Below are 25,083 nucleotides of genomic sequence, written 5' to 3' on the forward strand. Positions count from 1 at the left end.
TTAAAGTAAATAATACATACTTTTTTGTAATTTAATTAAGTAACTTTTCTACAATTATATGAATCCAAATTTTTGGTGTTCTAGGTCACTCCCCGCCTGGACACCCATCCAGCCATGATCACAGTGCTGGAAATGGGAGCTGCCCGACATTTCTTGCGGACACAGCAGTTGGCTCGCACTGCAGAGGAGAGGGCCCAAATACTCCAGCCCACCTTAGAAATCAATGCAGGGTAATTTTACTTATGAGCTTTTTATATTATAATATTTATATTATATATTGCTTAGATATGTTTAATTAATTGACTTATAATTGTTTTTTTTTCCAGACATGACCTCATCAAGAAGTTACATGAACTGAAGGATTCAAACACTGATCTGGCTGGACTGTTACTAGAACAGGTAATATGACTAGGCATAGGCTTTCCTAATTTTCCTTAATTTACACTACAATACATTATTATTATTTATCAGAAAATGTAATATAATGTAATAATAAATTATTTTTAAAGTTTATGCATTTAATCGAGCTGCATGTATTTTAATTTGAATGAAACACATTCTTTTGTACTTTGCAGATCTATGACAACGCCATGATTGCAGCAGGCCTGAATGACGATCCTAGGCCGATGATTTCCCGCCTCAATGAGCTGTTAACTAAAGCTCTGGAGAAGCACTGAGACACTTTACACATAGACTCTGCTTTATTATAGGTTTATTATCATCAGTCGCTTTAAGGAGGACAGTGGCACATGGACTGAATGTACAGCTGAAGATGTGACTTGTTCTCTCAAAGGCCATTGATATCCTTCAGTTTTTATCTCAAATGAAAGCTGTCCTACTTCTGTTGGATTAAGTCATTGTGGCCATAAGGAAGCAATACTGAAGTAAAAAAGTCTGTTAATGTAAAAACGTGGATGTGATAATACCGCTCAATTATAATGTATACTTTTCTAATTGTAGTTTTTCCTATTGTAAGTTAATGTTGAGTAAAGAGGCATCTTTGCTTTTAGAAATGACCCTTGCCTTTGCTTTTAAAGTGGGATTGTAAGTCAGTAATTTATGAAATCATACTAAGGAAGATGACACTTGTTACCACCTTGTTCCTTTTGTTAAGGCTAACAAATTTACATGGAACGTATATTAATATATAACTTAAATACTTTTATATAGTTATACCAAAACACTAGTCTTTAAATTATAGTTGGTGAATAATATAACCATATGCATTCTGTCTGACAGCCAGTGTGTCTATGTTTTTATTTTTTCTAGTTGGTCACCACAGCAAAAATCTGCCTCTCAACAATCTATTTGCATTTGAAATTTTTTTTTTTATCCTCAGCTCCTCACCATTATGGCTTAAAGACTACACAGACCTGGTGACTCAACTTAGAATAAAGTATACTCTTCAAATACAAAATAAACTATGTTTAAACATGAATAAACCACTACAAAGCTTTTTGTAAAACATGTTTTACTGCATTTTACTTACAACACAAAAATGACCTGAAGGGGTGTGCTGCGTTTCATCGGTAGCAGCTTAAACATTATGAACTGATCCTTGTAAGGCTTTGGCCAGTCTCATGGTCAGCGACCCAGCACTGTCCATACTTCTGATCCACATAAGACCGTTCAGATCTCTGTGGTCCCTCCTGGCAAAGGCACGCAACATGAACTTCAGTGTTTTTTCAGTCACACGAGTCATAGATGCCTCAACAGTGTCAGGAGAGCTTGTCTATGTTAGCTAGGAAACGCTGTGCCCACCACTCATCAAGGTCAATAGGGACAAAGTCTGGAAAAAGATCAGGATGGAAAAGTGTGAAAAAATGAGATCACAAACCACAACTAAATTATCTTAATATAATATGAATATTCCAGAAAATAAAAGTTACATTTGGTAAGTGTTGTGTATTGTCAATTCTCTAACTCCCATTCACTTGATTTACCAAGTAGCTGCATACAAGTTAGTAAATCGGGGGTCTCCAACATTTTTTGTCTGGTGAGCTGCAGCTTTATGAAACGAAAATGCCAGAGAACTACTCATTTTAGCGGTCGCAAGAAACTGAGAAAATAGAAGAGCTATGGCAAGTACAGTTAGATGCCTATTAAACATAAACCATTATCCATTTATTAGTGTACAAGTTAGGCATCAAAATTATACATTTACAACGGTAATTAATCAGATTTTAGTTATTAAGCGCAACAATATAATTCAGAAATCCTTTGCCGAGCTACAGGTTGGAGATTCCTGTAGTAAATGACTCCTGTTTGAGTACTCCCTAGTGTCATTTAGAGTGTCAGTTTTATGTACAACTTAAGTGCAACATTTTAAATCATTGTCCTGTCACCTGGTACATGCACATTTGAATATAGTGATTTCAGTCAAAACAACATTTCTTACTCTTCATGTGTGGACTTGGATTTTCCTCTGCATATTGGATTGACTTCTGGGGTCCCTCTGATGCTTGAGTTGAGCAGTTATCCACCACCTCTTGCCACGCTAAAGAAGGAGGGGAAAAGAAGGTCTGATTTGAAACATTTAAGTTCAGTGCTCAGATTCAGTATCGTGTGAAGAAAGCTTTTTTTTTGCCTGGAATGTTCAACAGAGGCATAAAACTTCCATGGGGACAAAACAAGTGACTCAACCAAACTAAGTATTTTTGTTGGAAAAAAATGAAAGAAGAGAAGAAAAGCAAATACAACCAAAGTATATAAACAAATATGTTCATTAACTACGATACATATTTACACAATGGGTGTCCAATGTCCTGTCTGTGTCCTTGTACACAAAGTCCCTGGAGTTGTTAGAAATAATGTAGCTTCTTTGAATATAATGTAACAAAAGACAATTTCACTCTTTGAAAAGAAGAGAATGCAAAACTGGGTCACTGACCAGATTAAACTGTTGATACTATCTTAACTGTTTTGTTCCATTTCCAAAAACGGACAACAGACTGCTTCTTTCTCATAGCCCCCAAATCCTGTTTATTTTGCCACATGTCCTCCTCATGTGATACTGAATGTGGGTGTGAATGGAGCTCTTTGCTAGGTGCCTGGCTATCAGTGTCGTAGCAGCTGTGTTGGGTGAGGCCTGGCAGACTGTGAGGGCGGAACGGTACCTCTTTCTTGGCATTTCCAGTCCTACTACTATTACTACTACTACTACTACTACTGCTGCTGCTGCTGTTTTATTGTCTTACCTTCATACACAAATCTAACGTTGTCCTCATGTGCAGGGGTGAAAGTCTCTTTATGGTGGTTGTCAGTATTGAGGGCTGGGGCAGGGTGCTGGTACTTCTTTCCATTCAGGCGGTTGAAAACTATCTTGGGTGCAGGGAGGCTAAGAACAATGTGTAAAAGACAAAGTTTAATAAAGTTGTGTAAAGTTGTTTATGTACCATTGCAACAGCTGAATGAAGGTCCATGGGCCACCTTGGCTTTACAAGGTCACATGGAAACAGCACAGAAGGCAGAGCTAGCCTTGAGAGAAGCCTCAACTTATATATGTGTAATATTTTAACGCATGCTGTCTTAGTCTGGAAGATATAGTTTATCTATTATTCCAACACTTCAACACCATATTGTCAAATCAAAGCGTAATAACAGTTTAAGTACTCACTCAGGCATGCTCCATGAAGTCTGCTTGTGCTTGAAATCGTTTATTTTGTTGTCCAGCTGCTGTGTAGGCCCTAGTAAGAGATAGAGAACATCTATAAGACTATGTATTTGACAATTATTAAAGAATATAAAGTGCAATGTGAGGCTATTGAAGGTATGTAGGTAGCCTACCTGTATTACCGGTGCGTCGCTGAGTGACCAATTTGCTGGGACCTCTGGTAATAGTGTACATAATGCGCTGGCAAAGTCACCTGTAAACTTTGGCTAAGTCCAGATGGCGCACGGATCATGCAGAAGCGCAGACCTATTTATAAAGGCACTTTTGTAAACGGAAGAATTAACACAGACAAATCTTGGTAAAACGAGGCTTAGAGCATGGCAATAAGAGCTTCGTAACCAGCCAAGAAACACATGGATATTGTGACGGGACAATGTCACAGAGCAGCAGCTGTCATAAACGCCCCTACCACGCCTCCCCCCACCGCTTAAAGGGAAAGTGCAGCAAAAACAGAAAACCTGAGAGCGCATTCAAATACAGCAAACATGGATATATGGATTTTTAAACACCTTTATTGTTAGCATATGCTTTCATTATTGGCATTTCATAATATTTTAAATGACATATGTAACCTACTTGGAAAACAAGTCTAAGAAAACAAAACTGTAAAGTATCTTGAAATGGAGCCCAACACAGAGATAGAGTCTAAATATGCATAAATTCCCAAACCTGATTGGGTAAACATGCAGAATTATTCAACAACAAAGAATTAATTAAATCAAAACTCCAGGACCCTTGATTTGGGCCTTGAATAAAAAGCCTTTAAACTGTATACCAACGCACCATAGAAACAAATATTAAATTAAGGATTTTGTCTAGGATCAAACATTTTGATGAGGTGAATTTATTGCTTTAAAAGGGACATTATGGAAAATCAACATTTATTAGTCTTCTTCATCAATCACAGAGTCCTTCAACTTCTAACTGTATTATTACTTAGTTACTTGCTTGAAATTAATTATTTCCTAGTAATGATGCTAACAATCCTCTAGCAAACATTCAGTTAAGTATCCTATTTTTAGTACGGTTTGGTAAAAATCTTTCTCCACAGCAGAGTTGACAGTCCAGCCTACCACCTCCACACCGCGTTGTGCCCAAAACTGCACATAATCTCTGACAAAAGACAAACATCAAATGAGTAAGCAGAATAAAGGCAATGGTGTCAAATGACAAAAGTACATGTAACTCACAGTGATATAGAGTCCTTATGTACAAGTATAGCAGAGGTTCCACAGAGTCTCCACAGGACATGATGGTGGGCCCAGTCCAACAAAACATCCAAAATGGCCGACCATATCTGTCCCCATCTGGACCTGTTCTGATCAGTGCTAATTCCAACTTGACTGAGTCTCCAGGGTTGGTGTGAAAGAGCAGTTACCACACTTGGGTCAGTCTGACGCATCTATAAAAAGAGAAAGAGGCACGTTTGTTCTTGAACCTCGAGTTAGTTTTACACTTTTGCCTTTTCTTACCTTGTAAATGACTTTGGGTTCAAATGAGGAAACAATGCTTGAATTGTGAAGACCTGGGTACTTCTTATACAAGTGATGCAGAGCTGATGCAGCCTGGAAAATATGTTTAAATAAAACCTGATGGTATAATTCCAGTTAGAGGTATATAGCAGCTACATTTATGAAACTAGATTAGAAGGGGAGCATGATGATTTGAGGTCTAATTGCGGGCCCACTGGATCAGATGTGTGTGCTTTGGTTTAATCTGTCACAATAGACAGCTAAAGATGGCTTGTAAGCATTATAATCAATATGAAGAAAGTTGTAAATGTTAGACCCAATATATATGCCCACCATGTAAATGTAAGACAAAGAAAATGCATTCAACTGACCTTTTCTGGGTCTCCTCTAACGCCAAAGAAAATTGTCAGCTGGTGTCTTAAACATTCCTCCACTGCCTCTTGGAGAGTGGGCACTGTCTCCACACTGAACTTGTCTCTGTAGAGAAAGAATAATATTGTGTTAGTTCATCAAACTAAGTAAACTGTCCACACACAGTAGGCCCTGCATAGGTTTGAGTTCACACTTACTTGAGCCTATGGCGTGCAGCAGCATCCAGAGTTCTTATCTGAGCAAAGCGCAGTTTGCTGAGTGGCCCGGAGCCATTGGTGGTACGGTCCACAGTTTCATCATGCATCAGAACAGCCACTCCATCAGCAGTGAAACTCAGGTCCAGCTGTACAGCACCAGCCCCGTTTCTGCTGGCCTGCACCAAAACCAAGACAAAATGTGTCACAGAATGAACAGAGACACAGCATGAACCATTTAAATCATAGCAGCTGCCCTCTGTAATGTCAAAAGAAAGAGTTGTAAATCTTCATCTTGTGGTGCAAACACATTCAAATGTCAATTTGTGACTGACCAAGGCAACAATGTATTGTGCTGACAGGCCTAAAAAAGAAATCTATGGTAGCATTGGCTCAAAATGTAAATTTTGAGTTTTGGTAGTTTGATCTACCCATGCACTAAAAACAGGAATAACACTGGATCAACTACTCAAGAAAATAAAAGCTTATTCCTCTACATCTCCAAACACATTGAGCAGCAGGCAATGCGTTAAAATAAAACACGACACACTGACGTTAAACTGGAAGGAATTCACAACATTAATTGAGTTTGCGACCTCTCTGATGGCAGCTAGTGTGTTCTCCGGAGCGTCGTGACTGCCCCCGCGATGCGCCACCACCAGGACACCGCCGATGGAAGCCCGCGGCCGCAGCACTCTCCCGGCCTGCTCCGCCGGTAATGGGGCGAACCGGAACATCGTTATGAAGACGTACATGGAGACAGTGAGCACAGAGGCTATGGACGCGCTCCTGGTCGCCAACAAGACCAACAAAAACAGCGACGAGTAGCACATCAACTCTTCTCCCATTTGCAGCATTATGGACAAAAATCCTGAGTTATTTTGGATAAATGTCAAACCATATAGGTACAGTGTGCACTACGTGAACATGTGCCAGAGAGCACCACGGACAGCGCACAGAATCAGCGTATTTTCAGCGCAGTATACCAGCATCCAAACACGGCATATTTATAATCATATATGTAAGGCTAACTTTAAAACTAAGAATACACTGTAACAGACTTAAAATGGGAAAAATAGGTTTTATTTTGAAGCGACAACATTGCTCTTTTAATGGTTTGGCTCCATCTAGAGGCTACAAATGTTAGAACATGGAGGCACTCGAAATAAACTAATTTCACTAATATGAAGAATAGGCAAATCCATTTTTAATATTAATAAACATTTGGTTTGTTATTATTGAAATAACACAGTATCAATATCACAGTCCAGATAACAGATAAAAAACAATCACAAAATACAAAACACTGAATAAAACTGTATGGCAAAAAGATAAACATTAAAACATTAAAACACATTACCAAACATTTATTTTCAAATCCAATTAATGTCCCTTTTCCTGGATGGGATCACTGCTTCCTAGCATAAATAAGGCTGTGTTACTAGTATTATGTATTAAGGCTGTATTACTAGTACGGTGTATTACTCGTTGGAGGGGGCTGGCTGCTGAGTGGTCACAGAGTGGATGTGTTGGAGCAGGCGGTCACAGTAGAGTGGACTCCTCTGTTTGTCTCTCACTGCCTCAGTCTCAGTCTTGAGGAGGGAAGAATGCACAAAGCAACCTTTCTTCAATATATCTGAAAACGCAAACAAATTCCCTGGTCAAATTAGGGGAGAAAAATACTATGAACTTATTTTGAGTTCTAATAAGAATTGGTTGGGTATAGTAGTGTTTTTTGTAGTTTTTTAGTAGTATAAAAAGATACTACTTGAATTGAGTCAGGAATTAGCTGAAGATTATTCTACTGAGTATGTTTTCAAGGATATATTCTTTTAAATAGCTCTGTACCTGAGGTTTTTAAGATTGTGTAGTCTCCATACATAGTTAATAATAGTACATTTTTTGTCATCTTGCAACTACACTTGCTTTAAATTTCACCTAAACTCTTCAGTACACTGACAGCAGGGGGCAGTGCTGACCAACATTATGAATCGTGTGTCTAACTTGGTAGATAAGATTCTTGTACTAGACGTGTTGTACTGGACTGTTCTTTTTCATGTCAATAAACTAGAAATTTAAGCTCAAGCACAGCCAACATGTGGCTAAATAAATAATAAAAAGTTAGAAACAGCCAAGCCAAAAAACGGCAAGAAAGATCTGTACACACGCAATTTGGAATAAAAGGGATTGTCTGTCTGTCAGCCTGCTGAGAGAGACTGTAAAAATCAAACCATTTCAGAAATATGTGTTTGAAATCTAAGAAGCAGAGAAAGGGATCAGCTTTAAGGAAGAACAAAGCAAAAGACAGTAGACTGTTTCCATGTTTGTGGCCCAGTGGTTGGTAGCACTGTCAGATACGCAAGACTTAGAGTTCTCTAGTTTCACAAAGAGTCACTTAACTGGATACAGTGCATAAATACACTAAAAAGAGTATCGGTTATGGGTTGATGTTTGATGAAATATAGCAAAAACAAAGAAGCCAAACAAGTGAATTATAAAACAAAGCTGTAGTACAAGATCTTATTGCAAACAGAAAGGTCTTTTGTTGATGCAAAAGAGTAAGTATTTTGTCAACAGTCCTCCTTCAGGAATATTAATTTTGCAAGGTTAGCCTGAAGTTGAAATTAACTCCATTCACCTGGGCTTGGAACCTGCATCAAGAGTATAGATTTATTAAAGGCCTGTATTGGCTGGAAATTCCATGAGGAGATGCTATGAAGATGAGTTAGGATCCCTGGCAGAGGCATCAGCGCTCACCTGCAGCCTGTCAGAAGTAATGACAGCTAACAGAGCAGTGAGTGGGAGAGCAGAGCTGCTCGAGCCTGTTACACTCTTCAGGAAACGCCACTCAAACTTTCCATCGAGACATCCCTAAAACACAGTTAAGCTCAAGTACACACAGGCCATTTGGTATAAGGTGGAGGAAGACTGTTGATAGAAAAAAAGAAGGTTGGATTTAGTTGTGTGAGACAGAGGGGAAAATGTATCTTGCGAAGACCTCATATGGTGGTGATTAAAACATGGCCATTACAAATGTGTTTGACTTCCCCAAACTGAGTTGTCTCAGGTGAATGGATGGATTGGATAAGGTACAACGCAAATAAACATTCAGCATCATATATCACTGAGATATGGAATAATATTTTCCATAATATGTAAACTGTGAATCCCTAAATGGTTTTATGAACAGATCTCACATTTGGAAGATGACTTGTTCAAGCTGTGCTTTGTGATAAATGGTTTAGCAAGTGTTTGAAATAAAAGAGAGGGGAATCTGCTGACAGCATGCCAGAGCAATAATCTAGCGTTTGATAGAGGATACCCGAGAAATCACAACCTCCTGCAAGTGTCTTCAGCACAGCAAGAAGGTCTGCAAATCATTAAATCAACCTCAAACTAACTCAACTTTCATCAAATTCCACAATCCTCTTCTTTTAAAACATTAATATGAATACTTTTCCTATTTAATACAAATTCCCGGTTGGCTGGGGCACTTTCACTTATTAGCAGGAGATCTCTAAATTCAGTCTCACCCAATACATGGTCCTGTACTGCGTTGTCGTGGTCATCCAGATGGAGGAGCAGTTGCTGAAAGAGGAGCTGCAGATGAGGAGCGAACAGCTCTGGGCTGTAGTCTTTACTCAGACCGCACAACCACAGGCCCAGAGCCTCTAAGGCCACAGTGCGGACATCGTCATTGCTGTCATCTAGACGTTTCAGCAGCTCTGCACAACAAAAACAAACAAAACATACTCACATAATGTACTCAAGAGTGGGACTCATCATAAGTGATTTGCCTACAGGTCTTACTTACCAGGATAAATCTTGTTTAGCGCTTCAGGGGGCAGACTTGGTCCCACAAGTCTGAGTATTATGGACATAGAGCGACAAGCTAAAAGTCTGGCCATCTGAGAGTCCTCTTCTAGAGCTGACAACACCTGAGGGGTCAATTTCTCCTCAACACAGAGCACCTGTTAGGTTTAGAGTGACAATGACATGGATAAGAGCTTTAATACCAATTATAGAAGCCAGGAGTTTTTACCAAACTATTGTGTAATATTCTGTAGTAAAATGAAGTATCACCTGAGGTACGATATAACCTAGGACCAAATGTCTTTATCAAACTGACAGGAAATTGATAAACAAGGCACAAGTGAATGCATTGGCCACTGGTCAGGGTGTGATAGAGAAAACATCTGACTCTATTGTAACAAAACAATCTAAAACAGCTGTTAAAAAGAGAAAAGTGAATTTTGGCATTGGCTCTTAAGAATGAGATCAGTGATAATGTAAAGATGACAAGTGGAATTGGATTAGCTCAGAGTTCCGGGGAAATGTTCCAGTTAATTAAATGCCTTTGTGAAAGTTTAGAAAACAGATTTGGTGTAGACTGTGTTATATCATTCATGCTGATCTGCACTTCAAAGGCTCCTGAGGTAATGTATGTTTCTGTGTCTACAGCTCACAAAGGTGTGCAAGTCACTTTTGCCTAGTCACTTTGGAAAAGAGGCCTGTTTGAACACACACAACTAGTGGGCATACGTGTGGAGGGGCAGGTGCACAGGGCCATGTCCTGCTAAAAGGTGCTGCTTTAAACAACTGAAAGCATTGTTCCTGCGGGACAAAGTTATGTGAACCTGCCTGACCTCATGCGCACCTGCTACCTGCTGCTGGCCAACACAATATGACAGAGGATAATTTATTTCCTTGAATGGCCAAGTGGGACATTTATTTGAAGCAAATGATCTAAACAGAAACGCTGAGCTAAACTCTTGATGGTTAAAAAAGGGGAATCTTTCTCCTTTCAGTCAACAAAGCCTTCAGCCTCTTCACTCTTTTGATGAAAAGGTTTGTGCATGTCTGAGATGCAGAGATGAAAGTCACCTGTGCAGGTGTGATGGCTCCTCCGTGCAGCAGAGCCAGGACACAGCTGATGGCTGCTGTGCGCACAGCAGCTGCAGTCCTCCCAGCACGCCACACCAGGTTAGGGAGCAAGATGTCACAGAGAAACTTCTCTGAATACTCCTGGAAAAGGCTGTGGAAAAGACGAAAACTGCATGAATAATAATTCTAGGCCCTAACAGTTTTAAAAGTCAGTGCACCATGTTAGCAAATTATAGTATGTGAGGTTTTACTATTATTTTCTTGTGTACATTCGTTGGCTGTGGGGAAACTATGAGCAGCATCTCCCTGAATGTGTAGTGTCAAAATGTAAAGTTCTTCATTGAAGCAAAAACATATTTCCACATTATGGACTTCCAAAGAAAAGATGAGCAGGACTTGTCACACATGCACCACCGCCAGGGAAGTCTGACTGTACAAGAGAAGGAAAGCTACACAGAGAGGCTTTTGTGCTGTGAGACAGTGCCCACAACAGAGCCCGACTCTGATCCTGTGGTCAATTCCAGGACCAAAAACTTGATTAATCCTAGGCACCATCTTTTGTTTAAATAAAGCTATTAAACCCCTGCTTAGTCAATGTATTATTTGTTCATGCTTACAAATAAAATACAGCTCGAGCATTGCAAGATTTTTTTGGTCAGATCATGTTTGTCACATGGACATTTCAAATATATATAAAGTGATAAAAATCTCAAAAGGGCAGCATCCATAATTTTTTAAGTCAGAACAATAAAAATGTAACCTAAATTGAGATGCCTCAGGCAGTTCAAAGATGCATAAAAACAAAAATTATGGTTTTCATTTGTTTTAAACCTAACTTTCCGTCATAGCTTTTAATTTGAGCAAAAAGCACACAAAAATGTGTGTGACACTGTTGTAAAGTATCCTTGTTTATTTCTGTATGCTCTCACAACTAGCTACTACGGCCTCTCAAAGAAAGAAGAAAGTTATGAGTTTCATGTCCTTGTTATAGCCCTTTTAATGGCAAAAGCATTTGTGAGTGGGCCACAGTCTGAGAACTGGGTCTAGGGGCGTAAATGGAACAGTACTTGCAGAACACACAGTCCAACATTTGTTGTCCAAAAAGTGTAAGAGACCCACTGGGGTTAAGATTAAACTATTTATATTTATTTTAATTTGAATGTACAAATCTCACATATTAACCCTCTCAGTATAAAATCAGTGTTGGCTCCAAAGTTACAAGCATCAAAATGTCACCATGGTAATGCTGTGGACAATGTTTTCAATTCTGACGGACAGGAGCAGCTGTTGTCATCACTTCAGGATGGGCTGCAGGCTGAACACATTCCCTGAGATTAAGCTTTGAGCCTGTGCTGAAGAACCCACAGCTGAGGAGGACCTCAGAGGTCAAGTCAGACATAAAGGATGGATCCCATAAACACCCCATAAATTGCTCCACAAAGTTAATATTTATGTGTATTCCTATTCCAATTGCTAAAACAAGGTTAAAGTTAATGTTATATCCAAAGGTGCCAGGGTGTATACTCTCACCCTTTAGAATCCAGTGTGTGTGGCGCTTCCAACAGTAATTTGGCCATCATAGTAAGGATGCTCATCTTCATCTCTGGATCTTTCTCTGGTTGAAGACAGTTCAGGAGTATCTGCATCAAATGGCTCACAAACTCGCCAATTACTGGACCTTCAACAACAAAAAAATCATTATTTAGTAATAATCCAAACTATTTTTGCAAATACAGCGTTGCTGTTCATGCTGTTCATTTGTTTTCTATACATGGGCAGATCAGAGGACTTATGCAATGGACAGTAAACATTGTTCATTTGCCCATATTTTGGCACTGATACTCTTTCTCCACTGCTGCAATCTGTGTGTGCCCATATGTCATTCCCAGTTTGTCCTCAAATTATCGGATTTGTCTCTTTGAACAAACTAGACACTGAAAATGTAAACAGAAGAGCATTTAAGCTAAAAATATTACTCAATTTTTAAACAAACTATGTTTAAACAAATTATTTTATACTCCAGAGAAATTCATTTTTTAAAATTATGTGCGTTAAGTGAAAAGTTAATTTGTAAATGTTACTATAACATAAGGACCAAGGCAACAGTGGCACAGAATGACACATAAAGACGGTTTTGTTTAACAGTGACTATACCAGTGAGAATTTCAGTAATAAAACACAATACAAGCATTCCCGTCCTAGTTCAGGTCATGCTTACACACCCCCACACAGTCTAACAGCATGTTTACAGAGGTATAAATAGTTGTGTGTAATGAGTGATAGGTGTGCACTGTGGACGTGAGACATAGGAAATCCTGTGGCTGGCCAAAGGTGACACTAGATAAAGAACAGACAGGGACATAACACAAAGGGAATGACAGTTTTTAATTTCACTATCATGTTTTTTTTCCCAATATGATGACAATAAAATGTGATGAACCAAAAAAAGTGGATGAGGAAAAGGTTGATGAGGAAATGGATGTGTCTCTTTCCAGATAAAATAAACAATGGCATGAGACAGTTTTTAAATGGGCATGATGAAGCTGAATGACCAATTCTTTAGAAGTGAAATCCGCCACTTGTTCAGGAGCGGTCCATTTCCTTGAACTATGTAGTCATCAAAGGCAGAAGTCCCGCTATTTCCCAAAAGGGTGATTAGTATACTGTTCAAAACAACTAGTAGTTGTGAGGCAGACACACATCCAGACACACAGACACAGGCCTTAGCTTCAAAGCGACCTTGATCTAGAGAAGGGTCAAAAGCAGAGCCCTATTGTGCTTTTTGAAGTAGTGACCAGCAGCGAAGTGGACAGACCAGTTAGCCCATCGAGTGTGTACTGTGTGTATATGAGGATTAGACTGGTCCCCTGCAGCCCAGTCAATTAGAACGAGGCAGAGCATGAAGCAGGAAAAACAAAGATGAAAGTGTTATATGGGAGGCAGTGATCCCAAAGGATTATATGTTTTGGAGGGAGATAACAGAAGGTCCCCAGTATGAAACATGGGGTCATATATTTGTACACACATGCAGACTCACACAAGCTTTGGACAAGATGACACTAGCTGACACATAAACACAGGGACATACAGGGATTGCCAAAAGTCTCTCCCCTATATAAATAAAATGCAGTATTATGTTATAATGAACTTATTTTTAATTTACTTTTTTTTTGCTTTTTATGATCTTTAATTTCAAACCCCACCATTCAGAATGAGAGATTTAAACGTTGTTACGATTTTATTGTGCTGATATTCTGAAACCACTAACTGAAATACTAAAACTATTGGGAGAACAGCTGAATAGGTTGACTTATTAGATTCCTGTATGAACAGGACAAAGTTATGTCTTGACAAGCTCTGTAAGAATATGTCCACAAACCATGTATATCCCGTTCGATAACACATTTAGATAAACTAGCTTATAAAAGACAACAAAATTATGTGGTAATATCAGGAGCCAGTTATTACACACATGCTACTAAAACACTTTTGCATGTTCTGTTTGTGTCTCTTCAGCACCTGTGGTTTAACTTGGCCCTCTGCATGTTTAAACTGCAGTTCTCACCTGATTGTGTGACTATGATATGTAGCTGGAGCCTCTCCGGGGAATAACTGGACCAGCTGTTGACAGAGGCACAGAGCCAGTCCATCAGCTGCTCCATGTGGACTCTATAGAGCTGCTGTGGGGAGTCCAGGCCCTGCACCTTACACAGCAACTGTATACTGTCCACTGCCTGAGGATGAGAGGGGCAAGAACAACCAGTGAAGTATGCAAATGATGGGAGAGAATGGAGCTATATGCATAATATGTATAACGGCAAAGTCAGAGCAACTATTGATACTTTGCAGTGATCACACTGTGGAGGGGTTCTACATGTATCTCTATGGTGGATTGTTCAGTAGTTAGCATAGTGACACAATGTAAACATTAACTACCTGGCTATAACTACCAAAAAGTTTTATGATAGAAGAGAAAAATACAAAATGGAGTTAAACTTCCCATTTTCAAGAGCCTGTGATTAATATGAGTGTTCATGGTCCTGTTTAGGTGTTTGATTATCAACAAAAAAGGTGAGAGTAACTAAATGAAAAACTATATTAGCTAATGCTAGATAACTTGTGACTGTATTTACATGTGTATCTTTCAGTTCAGATTGTGTTAAATCAAAGCTCAGATTAAAGTCCAATTTGAGTAAAAGATCTTCGGAATGAATCGTACCCTCAATTAGCGTCACACCCCCAGGGAATGTTGGTGACATCAGCTGCAAAGTATCAATATCAGCATCATAGAGATCACTTTCCGATTATCTGAGGTTACAGTCTGACAGTCTGCATTATGAAGCCATGACTGTAACAAACACTGATGTGATGTGTAATCTGATTCCCGGGTTGCCAGGCTTCAGCAACCAAACCCCCACAAGCGCGTCTGAAAAAACAGCTTTGATGACACAGATCTGCCCCCTCCTTTCTCACGCACAAAAAAAGCTACACAGAGTATGAAAATTTGTCCCAGAAATTCAGGACTTTCATTGGGATTATTCTAAAATGAGCAAATTCTACATGGAATATAACATTACACATTTTAATATTTTTACCCAATACTTTGTGAAAACCATGCATCTGGCAATATTATCTTTTCACTTATATATTCAGATGAAATATTAAAGCCCAGTAGATAGATGAATAGATAAAAATTTAGGGATAAACCATAATCTGAAACCCTGGGAAAATGCCACAATTTTAAACATAAAACAACTCTGTTACAAAAAAGTTAAGACAGGATGTCAGAAAGTCACAGGAACTGAGTGAGCCACACACAGTCACATAGACATGCACTCATAAAGTTGAGAGGAAGGAGCAGGAATGAGAGATAGGGGAGTAAATAATTAGCCAACTCTTCAGGGGAGGAAAGTGACCTGTCAGGGCACTTTATAGTTCCTTCATGGTCCCTCAGGGATGATCAGGGACCTAAACAAAGGCTGAATCAGACATTTGGGTCAGTTGTGGGTCTAAAGAGAGCTAGACAACCATGACTTGTCGGCTGATGGGAAAGACTGTCCCCTTTATTTTGGGAAAACATATTCTGCTTTTTTTCCTTTGCGTCCAGGGACTGCCCGAGGCCATTCTCAGCCTCGTGGTGGTTTTAATTTATTCCTCCTCTTCTCCAGCATGGTATCACAACATACACTCATTACAGTCAGGCGAAAACGAACAGTGGTAACCCAAGCGGCGTCTGGGTAAAATCTGGGCCAAACTTTCAATGCCTTTCCCTGTCATTAACCTCCCACAGAGTTGAGAAGTGAGATGACACTTTGGGAGTGGTTAAATTCAATATAGTTGTCACTGCTTTGGTGAACTATTTACCTGCTGTCTATGAGGTCATTTGTGTGTGCAGTCTGACCCAACAAGCTACAAATACGACTTGTCTGATGACGCACACCTGCTCTGGAAAGCAGTCTGTTAGTCACTATCAACTATTTCCTACTATTTTGTCTGCGGCCAACGCTGCCTTATCCCTGCCCCCATTTCACACTGCACCAGATTTAAATTGGGAATGGCAAAAGAGCAATCGCATGACTTCACATTCAACTGCCTAATAAAATGGTTTTGAAATATAAATAAGAAACTAAATAAATAAAGTTAAGGAAGAAATAAGGTTCGGTATCACTTATGGTAAACAAATGTAGTAAATAGACAGTAATAGACAGTTATCGTGCTGTGAAAGGTGCATTATGTAACTTTTCTGGTAAAGGATCCATCAAATACTTTTCTCCATGGAGTTGTTAATGCTTTATCAGGAATGTTTCACAGTATGGCATTAAAACTTCTATTTTCGTGGAGGCTAAACCAGACCAAGTTACAGGTCTGTGGAGAATGCCTGTTTTTCTAGATATATTCGAGCAATAAAACTACCTGGAATTGAAAAAAATGTAAGGTAGAGCTGTTTAATGTCATACTGTGAAACTGTTTCAGGCAGAGCAATGACACATTCATAGAAACAAGCAAGTGACGGACCCCCACCAAAAAGTTACATAGTGCAACTTTAAGATATGTCCAAAATTGTTAAGTATTTCATAAGGACCCCAGCAGGTTATAGCTGGCACTCGAGTACAGCTAATAAAGGTGATCTTAATAATAAACAGTAATAAATGTTAAACAGTAAACAATACAGTTATAACCAACTTATGATTTGGATTTCTGAATTACCTTTTCAGTGAGTTCTGGTTCTGTGGAGAGGCACTGCACAGTGACCAACACTTTTAGGAGCTGCAGACTGACAGAACTGCACTCAGAATCACACTGATGCAACAGGACATCCACACAGGCCAACAGCTGCTCCAAGTACGCAACCTGTGACAAAATAGGGTAAAAGAATGATTATTAAAAACAGTACAAGTATTATGTTGATGATTGTGAGTAATGAGTGATTATTGAGTTGTCAAAATATTATCCCAACTAATTGATTCTGAAACTAGTATCGAAAGTAGACGCATTTGAACAATTATTGATACAGACAAAAAAATTACGTAAATAATACAGAATTTTATCTTTTTTGAATTGGATTGAATATATATCTTTAACAATACTATTATAGATATGGTAGAGTCGGTGCCTTAATGAAGGTCTGAAGTCTTTTTATTAGTTTGGGCCATTATTATATTTAAGAATAGCAATTTAAAAGAAAATACACATTTCAAATTTTCCACCTCAGAAGAACGTGCTAGTCGAGTGCTGTCACTTGTTAGCCAGTATTGTGGTGTTGTAGTGAGCTCATGTTTAGACAAAGACCTAAGGCTCGGGCTAATTTCCATGCCATTACTGGGATCGTGGCCCCTTTTCCGGTTTTCGTCTGGCCTGTTATTAGGGCTGTTTGGAGGAGAGGGGATCGAAGGGTGTAGTTAGAAGGTAAACGTGGGCAGTGGGCTGTGCATGTATTTATAATGGAGGGGGTTAGAGTAAAACACCTCCAGGTATTTGGTCTAGTGATGAGGAATTGGTTTTGGAGGGCCATTCAATAAACATTCACACAGTCACTAGAAACTATGCAACACTAGGGGGCACTATTCATGTTTCTCAAGTTCGTTCAGTCAAGTTTGGCATTTGTTTGCAAGGGAATGACAGGACTTGCAAATGTTTTAAATTTCCAGGAACATTCCAGTAACATTCTTAATAAATTCCAAAAGATCCATATACATTTAATCTATTATAGGATACTGAATCAAGCAATACAAGAAGTTTAAAACTAAGGTGTAAACATAAATGCAGGTAGCCACCACTGATGAGGGAAATCTGAGCTTGTGATCTGAAAATGTTGCTAGCCTTATGGTAGCCAATAGTGGAAATACAGTGGCATACATGAACATGCAGACATAATGTAGTAGTGGTACACACGCATATTACAAACACTTGAAAAACAATCATTAGGGCTGGTCCAGAGAGAAAAAGGGAGAACGGAAAAAGTGTTACAGTGTAATGACTAGGTGGACACCTGGAGCGAGGCAACATACACCTGGTTTCATTGGTCTGGGCACGCTCCTCCAGCTTGTTACAAAGTGTGTCCACCATTCATAGCATTCATCAATTACCTGTACACACATAGCACTTCCAGGGGGGGAATGTAACTACATACTTTGGTGGAGTAATCTGCCCAAGGGCATTTTGGACACTTGCATCATTATTTTAACATACTTTTATTTTTTAAATGAAGTTGAATACTCACACACAGCAACTTTCATTGGCTACAGTTGTTTGAGTTGTGTGGTTTCCAGTTTTAATGCACCTGCACCGTGTGGACTTTATGTTTTTTTAAGTTTTAAAATCAAAATTAACAAAATTACAAATTAGTTTCCTAAATCATTCAATCTAGTAGATATAATCTTCACCGCAAGTGTTTGAATCTTAAACCATAACTATTATTAGCAAAGGTTTTAGCATGAGAAGTAGTATGCAATGTTAGTGCTATACAATAGTAGTAGCAGCAGTTGCAGTTGTAAAAGTAGTAGCATGAGTAGCTATCCAAGCCCACTCCTCAGTTACGGCTGCCATGGTAACAGGGAAACAAACAGTCAGCCATTTGTCGTCAGGTAATGTTTGCTGACCTGCCTTTCTTCCCCTTTCTCTATCTGTCGCTCAGTCAATAAGGGAGGCATATGCACTTGTCACTGCCGATAAAGCCCAGGCATGCCAGCGCACAAATGTATGAACCCAAATGTTTACATGTTGAGAAGTACAAAGAATTCTGGGATATATTTAGCTTAACAGGATGAAAAGGTAATCATTGCAGAAATCTTCTGGGCAACTATTTATTTTTACAATAAATCACTTTTGTACTTGTGAACTGCATAAATATGGTTGTACAAATACCTGGTCATTTACCGTCCTCCCTGTTTTCCATGACCGGGTTCCTTAGTACAGCCTATATTTTTAACCTTTTTTACACAAACCTTGCACAACGCTAAGTAAGGTGCATTGGTTTCATGTTTGCTTATCCGCTTTGTAATCATTCCTGTAACATCTAGCCATCAGTGAAAAGCAAATAACCATTCTGCACTAATCTGGCTATGTCTGAACCCAGTCTGACCACTGCCTCTCCTCTTATTCTACCTTACATTCTTAAAATGGTCAACAAGCGTCTGCCATTTATTGTTTTATTGTTTTAGATCATCGCTTTCCCCAACTAAAAATAATAATAGCCACATGAAAGACATATGTGATGTTGCAGCATATCAGCTTCTAAATACAACTTGTGCTTCGGCTTGTTCCCCAAACTCCCCACAGAACCTCGCAGTCCCGCCCCCATCTCTGTACACTTTGAAGATTATTTATATTTCATTTCTTAACAGGCTTCATCTTATCCAAGTCAAACCTTGCTTTTTATTTCTCATTGCCTCTGGTTCATATGGCACATAGCTCTCTAAAGCTGGATCAGTGTGCACATATTTTAAGTTCCTTATTCCTTATTAAAAGAAAACAACTGATATAAAACATGGGCATTTTGAATTTTTTACATCTGTCCTCGTCTGTCTTTTGTGGGACAACAGGTGAAGTATCTAGTCCAATAAAATTCATATCAGGTGGACAAACAGGTTTGCTTTTGCCAAGCAAGTGCACTGTGTTCTGGGGTTAGGGCTTCACAATATTTACAAAGTCTTCTTGTTCAATATTGCCATGATCATATGACTTCTGTATGAATTTGCCCTCAGGTATAATCACTTTTAGTGAAAACAGGACTAAATGAATTACACTGTTTTGTTCATGCAGAGTTTTTTTTTTTTAAACAAGAGCACTGGCAGTAATAATGATGCACTGTACTAATTATTCACCACATCATTTAAAGGTCAGAGTGCATCAGCATTACTTCTTGGTTCAAGGACAATAAAAATGCTTTATAATTAGAGGCAGACAGCATACATTGGTCTCATCTTTACAAAAGTACAAAATTAGTTATAAGTACTTTTTTTTATACACAAAACAATCAGGTACAGTCCTATTAATGTTCTATGTGGTGAATTAGGTGAATACCATTAAACAGATGTCCTTAAGTGTCTGACCTAACTACTTTCCACGAACTTGTTATCAACGATGCTGCAGGTGCATTTTAGAGTGTGCCCCTAAAGCTAAAACCAGCCATAAAAGACACAACAGCCCTTAATGGAGAGCACAGCCGATCAAGAGAGAGGAAACAGAGGTCTGCATCCATCTGCGTGACAATGTGTGACCATCCTGTCCTGTTATTCCCCACTGTGGATGACCCCTGCTAGATTGGAACAAGAGAACAGAAGAGCGGGTCAGTTTCCTTTCCCATTTATCACATGGGCTCGAGCAGACAGGCTTTGAAATTTCAGGGATTGTTTTAAGGGCTTGGCAGTGAGACAGGAAGAAAAAAAAGGTGGTGAACTCTGGTCTTTTTTTGTGCGACCTTACATAGAACTATAAAAACAGACATTGTGTTGCCTTGTCTATTCGCAGAGGTCACCAAAGTCAGGCTGAGGTCACATGGAATTAGAGGATTTATGTTATTATTATCTCTGAGGGGAAATTCTTGAAAGCCCCACAGTGAGGGATGTTGGGTCAGTGGTGTAGGTGAGTTAGTGGCGGGCAAATCTGAAAATATTTTGTGAAGGGAAACATGTTTTAGGAAAATAGAATGGTGAAGAGGATGTGAGTGATATTTTCCAGTGTTTTTGAAGAAGGCATCTTAGTTATTTCTGTTGGAGTACTATGCAGTCTTATGGGAGCAGTGCACGTGGGAAGAGAGGTTTTTAAACACTGTTTGAAAAGTGTCATTTTAGCCAACTTAGCATCTACTCCAGAGCAAACTCACTGAACTTACTGCTCACAGAGGTGCTATTGAAAAGGAAACTCCTCAAAATGATCAAGAAACTTGCTTAATACTTACAAGAAGAAACATGGTCAATAAAATTCAGATTTATGTAACATACAGACCATATTGGTTGCTTTTTAAGCACAGACAAACGTTCTGTCTTACAGGCACTGCTGGTACTGTAGCAATGAAAATATGTTTGGATTTCTTTTACTTAAAGCGTATTCACTCTTATTTCAGCCTGGTGTAAAAATACTACTTGAGGTAACTTGTTAAGTTAAACTAATTGTGAGTGGTAGAGCATTTGCTCACAAACTTGAATGTTGATGGTTTCGCTCCAGCTAAAATAAATAGTTGTTGTTCTGGAGGTTGCAGGAGCCACAAACTTAGTCTGTTTAGTCTGCCCCAAGGCAACGGTGGCTACCAGAGATGTTTCACCACAGGGAGTGTTGAATCATTAATTACTGAATGATTACTGCATAAAGATGTAACGTGACTAGTAAAATTCTGTTATATAGAGACTTACTTGCACTCTAATGAATTACAGTATTATTAATATCGCGGATTACCAATCAATCTTTTGAAACAAATCTATTTTCCAGAAGTTCTCATATACCTTATGAAAAGTACTTTACCTTCTGTAATGTGGTGGGCTTGTGTATGTAGTACTAAAACTGTCATTACCCATTTCCCAAACTAAAATCCCTTCTTCTGACCTGTTGATATTCCTGGCAGACATCGGGTTGAGCTAGGGTGTTGGTCACTTCTTCAAGATGTGGTTTAAGGAGGGGCTTAGGGCAGCCTCCGAATACTGCAGCAAGAACCATGAGGGGAGCCCAAGGATGAGAGACAGATGAGGGGGATGGCATATGACCCAGCATCAACTTGAGGAAGACGGCAGGAGGCACAAAGGTTCCAAGTAGTTTTGCAGCTGCCAGACACTACAGTATATGTGGGCAGAAAGAAAAAACAGAGATAGCAAAAGGATATAAGTAACAGGAAACAATGCTTTAACCCAGCATATCTATAAAAGAACCAGTATAAACAGGTGCATCCATGGTCCTTGGGCTGTGTTTGACCCAGAGTGAAATGAGAACAACAGTCTCGTGTGTCAGCAATTGTGCTGACACAAAGCTCAACAGATGTGTCCTGAAATCAGTTTAGCAGTAGTCAGAGACAAGGTAGAGTGAGTCCAGATGAGATGTTGTCACCAGTGTCATAGAGACAAAATATATGTATAAAATATCATTTACTTACATTGTTGACTACATCCTTTTCTGTGTCTGTGCATGCTCTATAAAGTGTGGCCAGCAAAGGTTGGAGGTGCTGTGTGCAGTGGTCCTCTGCGTGCAGGAGCAGCACAGATAGCAATTGTGATGTTCGAACCCGAGTAGCAACCAACCAATCAGTGATGTCGTGGGTGATCGCAGGTACCAGTTTACCAAGGTTTCTAACAACAAGCTCTCTACAGCCTAGTCCAGGACGCTCCACTGCAACATAAAACATTTCAGTGTGTATTATACATGAAGTACAACTTAAACTTGAAGATTTTTTTTGGTTTTGAGAACTAAGTACTCTAATTGATAAATTTGTATTAATTTTATTTGATAAAAAAGAGCAGACTAGATTAAGAGACAAATAAGATGATGTATCAACAAAACAATTTAAATGTACAGACAGAGGGCAGCAGAAATGAGATGATAAATTAAACATTTCTCTATTGTTTATTGATGAAAAAGCAATTTATAATGTGGTAGAAAGCTCAAAACGTAATTACTGTAAAATCCCCCTTTTAATTAATATATAATTGTGGAGCTTGAGGTAAAATTTATTTTGGTACTATATATCCTCTGCCTTTTTCTTTTTCTTATAGAGATAATGAAAAGGAAACAGGGAATTTTGAAAGTAGAAAAGGAAAGAGATAAATCAAGGAAACAAAACAGGACAAGACAAAACAAGCTTCTTGCTGGTCGTTTCTCACTGCTGACACTGACCTGTTCACATTGGGAGGGCCAGCAAATTTACGAGTGAAGCAAAAAATAAGCCAGATTTCTTTCTTTTTCTGACCCTGGGCGAAGCTGTAATAAGTAGCGTTACTTGTGTAGAAAAAGAGGGTTTGAGGACATAAAAATTCAACCCACAGATGAATTTAGCCTTTTTGTACTGGCCTACAGTAGTGAACCTGTTAAGAGTTCATCCACTTTCAGGGCCCCGGGGCAGACAATCAATCTCTCCAAACCAGTCCGTGCACTGAATACTAGCCTGTCAAAATAAGTATATAACATGGGCTGCTGTACATTGAAACTAGAGCAGCAATAAAATACTGATAATTTATGGCAGTATGTTTAGCAAGTAAAGCAACTGCAGTTATACTGTTTAAGAGTATGTCTGCACTGACAGAGGTTTGATCAAATTCCTGGAAATTAAAGCTCAGTTCAACAATTTATTATGAATTAAAGGTAGGTGCCACTTTAACATTAGGCATTTATGCATGGGGTTATACCGGCCCATTAGTCTTTCCATAATTTTACAAATATTTTATAATTATTGTAAAATAAAAAAAATTAAAAATTATTTTAAAAATCATAACAATAGTTAACGAAATACATTTCACTCAAGCTTAGACTTAGACAAACTTTATTTGCTGTACTGGATGATACTTTTTCCATTGGTATAGTTACCTTCTGATGGATAGAAAGGCGGTGGAGTCAGGAGGAAGTCCATCTTGTCCTTTATATCTTCCTCATTCTCCTTTTCCCACTGAGCACCAACTTGCCGCCAAAGATCAGCTGCCAGAAGTCTGTGTTACAGAAATGCACACAACAAACAGTGCCATCATTGAATGCAAAGTATATTTTATTTCATAAACATGTTGACTTCTTACACATCATGCATAACAGAGTACCAAAACTGACCAAATCTGATTGTAATTAAAGATAATAATAATAATAATAATGATAACAATGATCTTACCTAATTTCAGTTATTTCATCACTGATGTTTGTAAGAAGGAGTGGGATAAGGGTGTGAAAATACGAGTATCTATCTGGCAGGTGGAGAAGCCAGTCACCTACTATAGCAGTCACAGCTTTTCTTACCTGGAACAAAAAGTTAAGTTTTTAATGTGTAATAAACTAAGGCGTCATAAACAGTTGTGATAACATAATAGTTCTAAAAAAAATGAAAACTACCTGTGAAGAGTCATCAAAAAGTCTCTGTGCCAGATGAAAAACTACGTCATTTACATTTTTGCCTGTGCCATATTTAATGACTGCTCCTGTGGCCTCAATAACAGACACTCGCACTCTCGAGTGCTGATGAGATATTGTTTGCATTAAAGGCTTCACCAAACTCTCCGCCTGCATGTGGAAGTGCTCTGAGGGGGAAGAGAAAACTTTAGTACACAGTCAACTCTGTGTGTGCGTTTATTATTGTTATCATTGTCCCCATGCCCTCAATCCCCCCAGCCAACCACCTAGAGTTTAAGAGTACCCCTGAAACCATAGCAACAGATAATGTCAACAATGACCAACCTGGCACACATTTAGCTAAATGTACGGTACATTTGCAGCTTTCTCTTTTTACATCCGGGAAAGGGTCGACGATGCTTTTTTGTAGTATACTGATCATTTCGCTCAAATATGGTGCAAGGTGTTTGCCGCACACCTCAACGGTGAGAGTCAACATCTCTAGAATCAACAGCCGAAGCTCCTCCGCGGGCTCCAGAATGTCTTTCTCCCCAAACCGCTGAGCCAAACACGGCATTAGATAAGGTAACGATTCCTCCGGCTTTGGAACACAACGAATAAACTCGAATAACATCGTAATAGCCGTTTCTCTGCATCTCTCCATGGGATCAGACAGACATTTGAGCAGAGGCTTTAGCAGAACAGTAAACACTTCCTGTAACACGTCGCTGGAAAGATTTTTGTCAATAGTCTCCTTTTTGATTTGTTCAATAGCACGCTTCCGTGTCGCTTTGCTGTCTTCATTTAGACAGCTTAAATGCCGAGTTAGTCCTCTTAAAACAACTTCAGAAGAAGCATGCTCCTCTCCTGCCGCCATCGCTGCCATGTGTTGCTGTGGTAACCACTAGTTGTACGACAAACAAACGACTGCTTTACGGCAGCTCCAGTTAAAAATGTCAAACTTTACTTACAACAC

The 25,083-nt window shown here is 39.0% G+C and overlaps 4 protein-coding genes across 4 annotated transcripts in view; 1 reads left to right on the plus strand and 3 right to left on the minus strand.

Annotated features, from left to right (window-relative positions):
• The window catches only part of trap1 (TNF receptor-associated protein 1), a 10,655-nt gene extending 9,213 nt beyond the window's left edge, over positions 1 to 1,442 (plus strand). The window contains exons 15-18 of the mRNA XM_020931837.2: positions 1 to 5; positions 85 to 230; positions 327 to 399; positions 576 to 1,442. The exon at positions 1 to 5 is cut by the window's left edge and continues 81 nt beyond it. Coding sequence (XP_020787496.2) covers positions 1 to 5; positions 85 to 230; positions 327 to 399; positions 576 to 677 — 326 coding nt within the window. The 3' untranslated portion in view covers positions 678 to 1,442. The remainder of the gene's footprint in view (positions 6 to 84; positions 231 to 326; positions 400 to 575) is intronic.
• A 12-nt stretch (positions 1,443 to 1,454) lies between these two features.
• LOC110166580 (MAPK regulated corepressor interacting protein 2-like) lies at positions 1,455 to 4,043 on the minus strand. Its single transcript, XM_020931850.2, has 5 exons — positions 3,787 to 4,043; positions 3,617 to 3,686; positions 3,198 to 3,337; positions 2,399 to 2,497; positions 1,455 to 1,789 (listed from the first exon to the last, which is right to left on the minus strand). Exons 1-5 carry the CDS (start codon positions 3,845 to 3,847, stop codon positions 1,719 to 1,721), a joined length of 441 nt encoding a protein of 146 aa, XP_020787509.1. The 5' UTR covers positions 3,848 to 4,043; the 3' UTR covers positions 1,455 to 1,718.
• A 415-nt stretch (positions 4,044 to 4,458) lies between these two features.
• Positions 4,459 to 6,568, minus strand: LOC110169834 (glycerophosphodiester phosphodiesterase 1-like). Its single transcript, XM_055152738.1, has 6 exons — positions 6,308 to 6,568; positions 5,715 to 5,890; positions 5,517 to 5,622; positions 5,146 to 5,238; positions 4,864 to 5,075; positions 4,459 to 4,786 (listed from the first exon to the last, which is right to left on the minus strand). The coding sequence occupies exons 1-6, from the start codon at positions 6,566 to 6,568 to the stop codon at positions 4,651 to 4,653; spliced, it is 984 nt and encodes a 327-aa protein (XP_055008713.1). The 3' UTR covers positions 4,459 to 4,650.
• Positions 6,569 to 6,778: 210 nt separating this feature from the next.
• LOC110169231 (dynein axonemal assembly factor 5) lies at positions 6,779 to 25,015 on the minus strand. The gene is made up of 13 exons (XM_020934758.2): positions 24,453 to 25,015; positions 24,111 to 24,295; positions 23,893 to 24,017; positions 23,601 to 23,719; positions 22,177 to 22,409; positions 21,636 to 21,860; positions 16,803 to 16,946; positions 14,161 to 14,329; positions 12,126 to 12,273; positions 10,596 to 10,746; positions 9,526 to 9,682; positions 9,245 to 9,436; positions 6,779 to 7,347 (listed from the first exon to the last, which is right to left on the minus strand). Exons 1-13 carry the CDS (start codon positions 24,991 to 24,993, stop codon positions 7,193 to 7,195), a joined length of 2,544 nt encoding a protein of 847 aa, XP_020790417.2. The 5' UTR covers positions 24,994 to 25,015; the 3' UTR covers positions 6,779 to 7,192.
• Between the last annotated feature and the right edge of the window lie 68 nt (positions 25,016 to 25,083).

Source organism: Boleophthalmus pectinirostris, unplaced genomic scaffold (assembly GCF_026225935.1).
Source record: "Boleophthalmus pectinirostris isolate CB_2022bp ecotype Guang Dong unplaced genomic scaffold, ASM2622593v1 HiC_scaffold_17, whole genome shotgun sequence".
Taxonomy (NCBI): domain Eukaryota; kingdom Metazoa; phylum Chordata; class Actinopteri; order Gobiiformes; family Gobiidae; genus Boleophthalmus; species Boleophthalmus pectinirostris.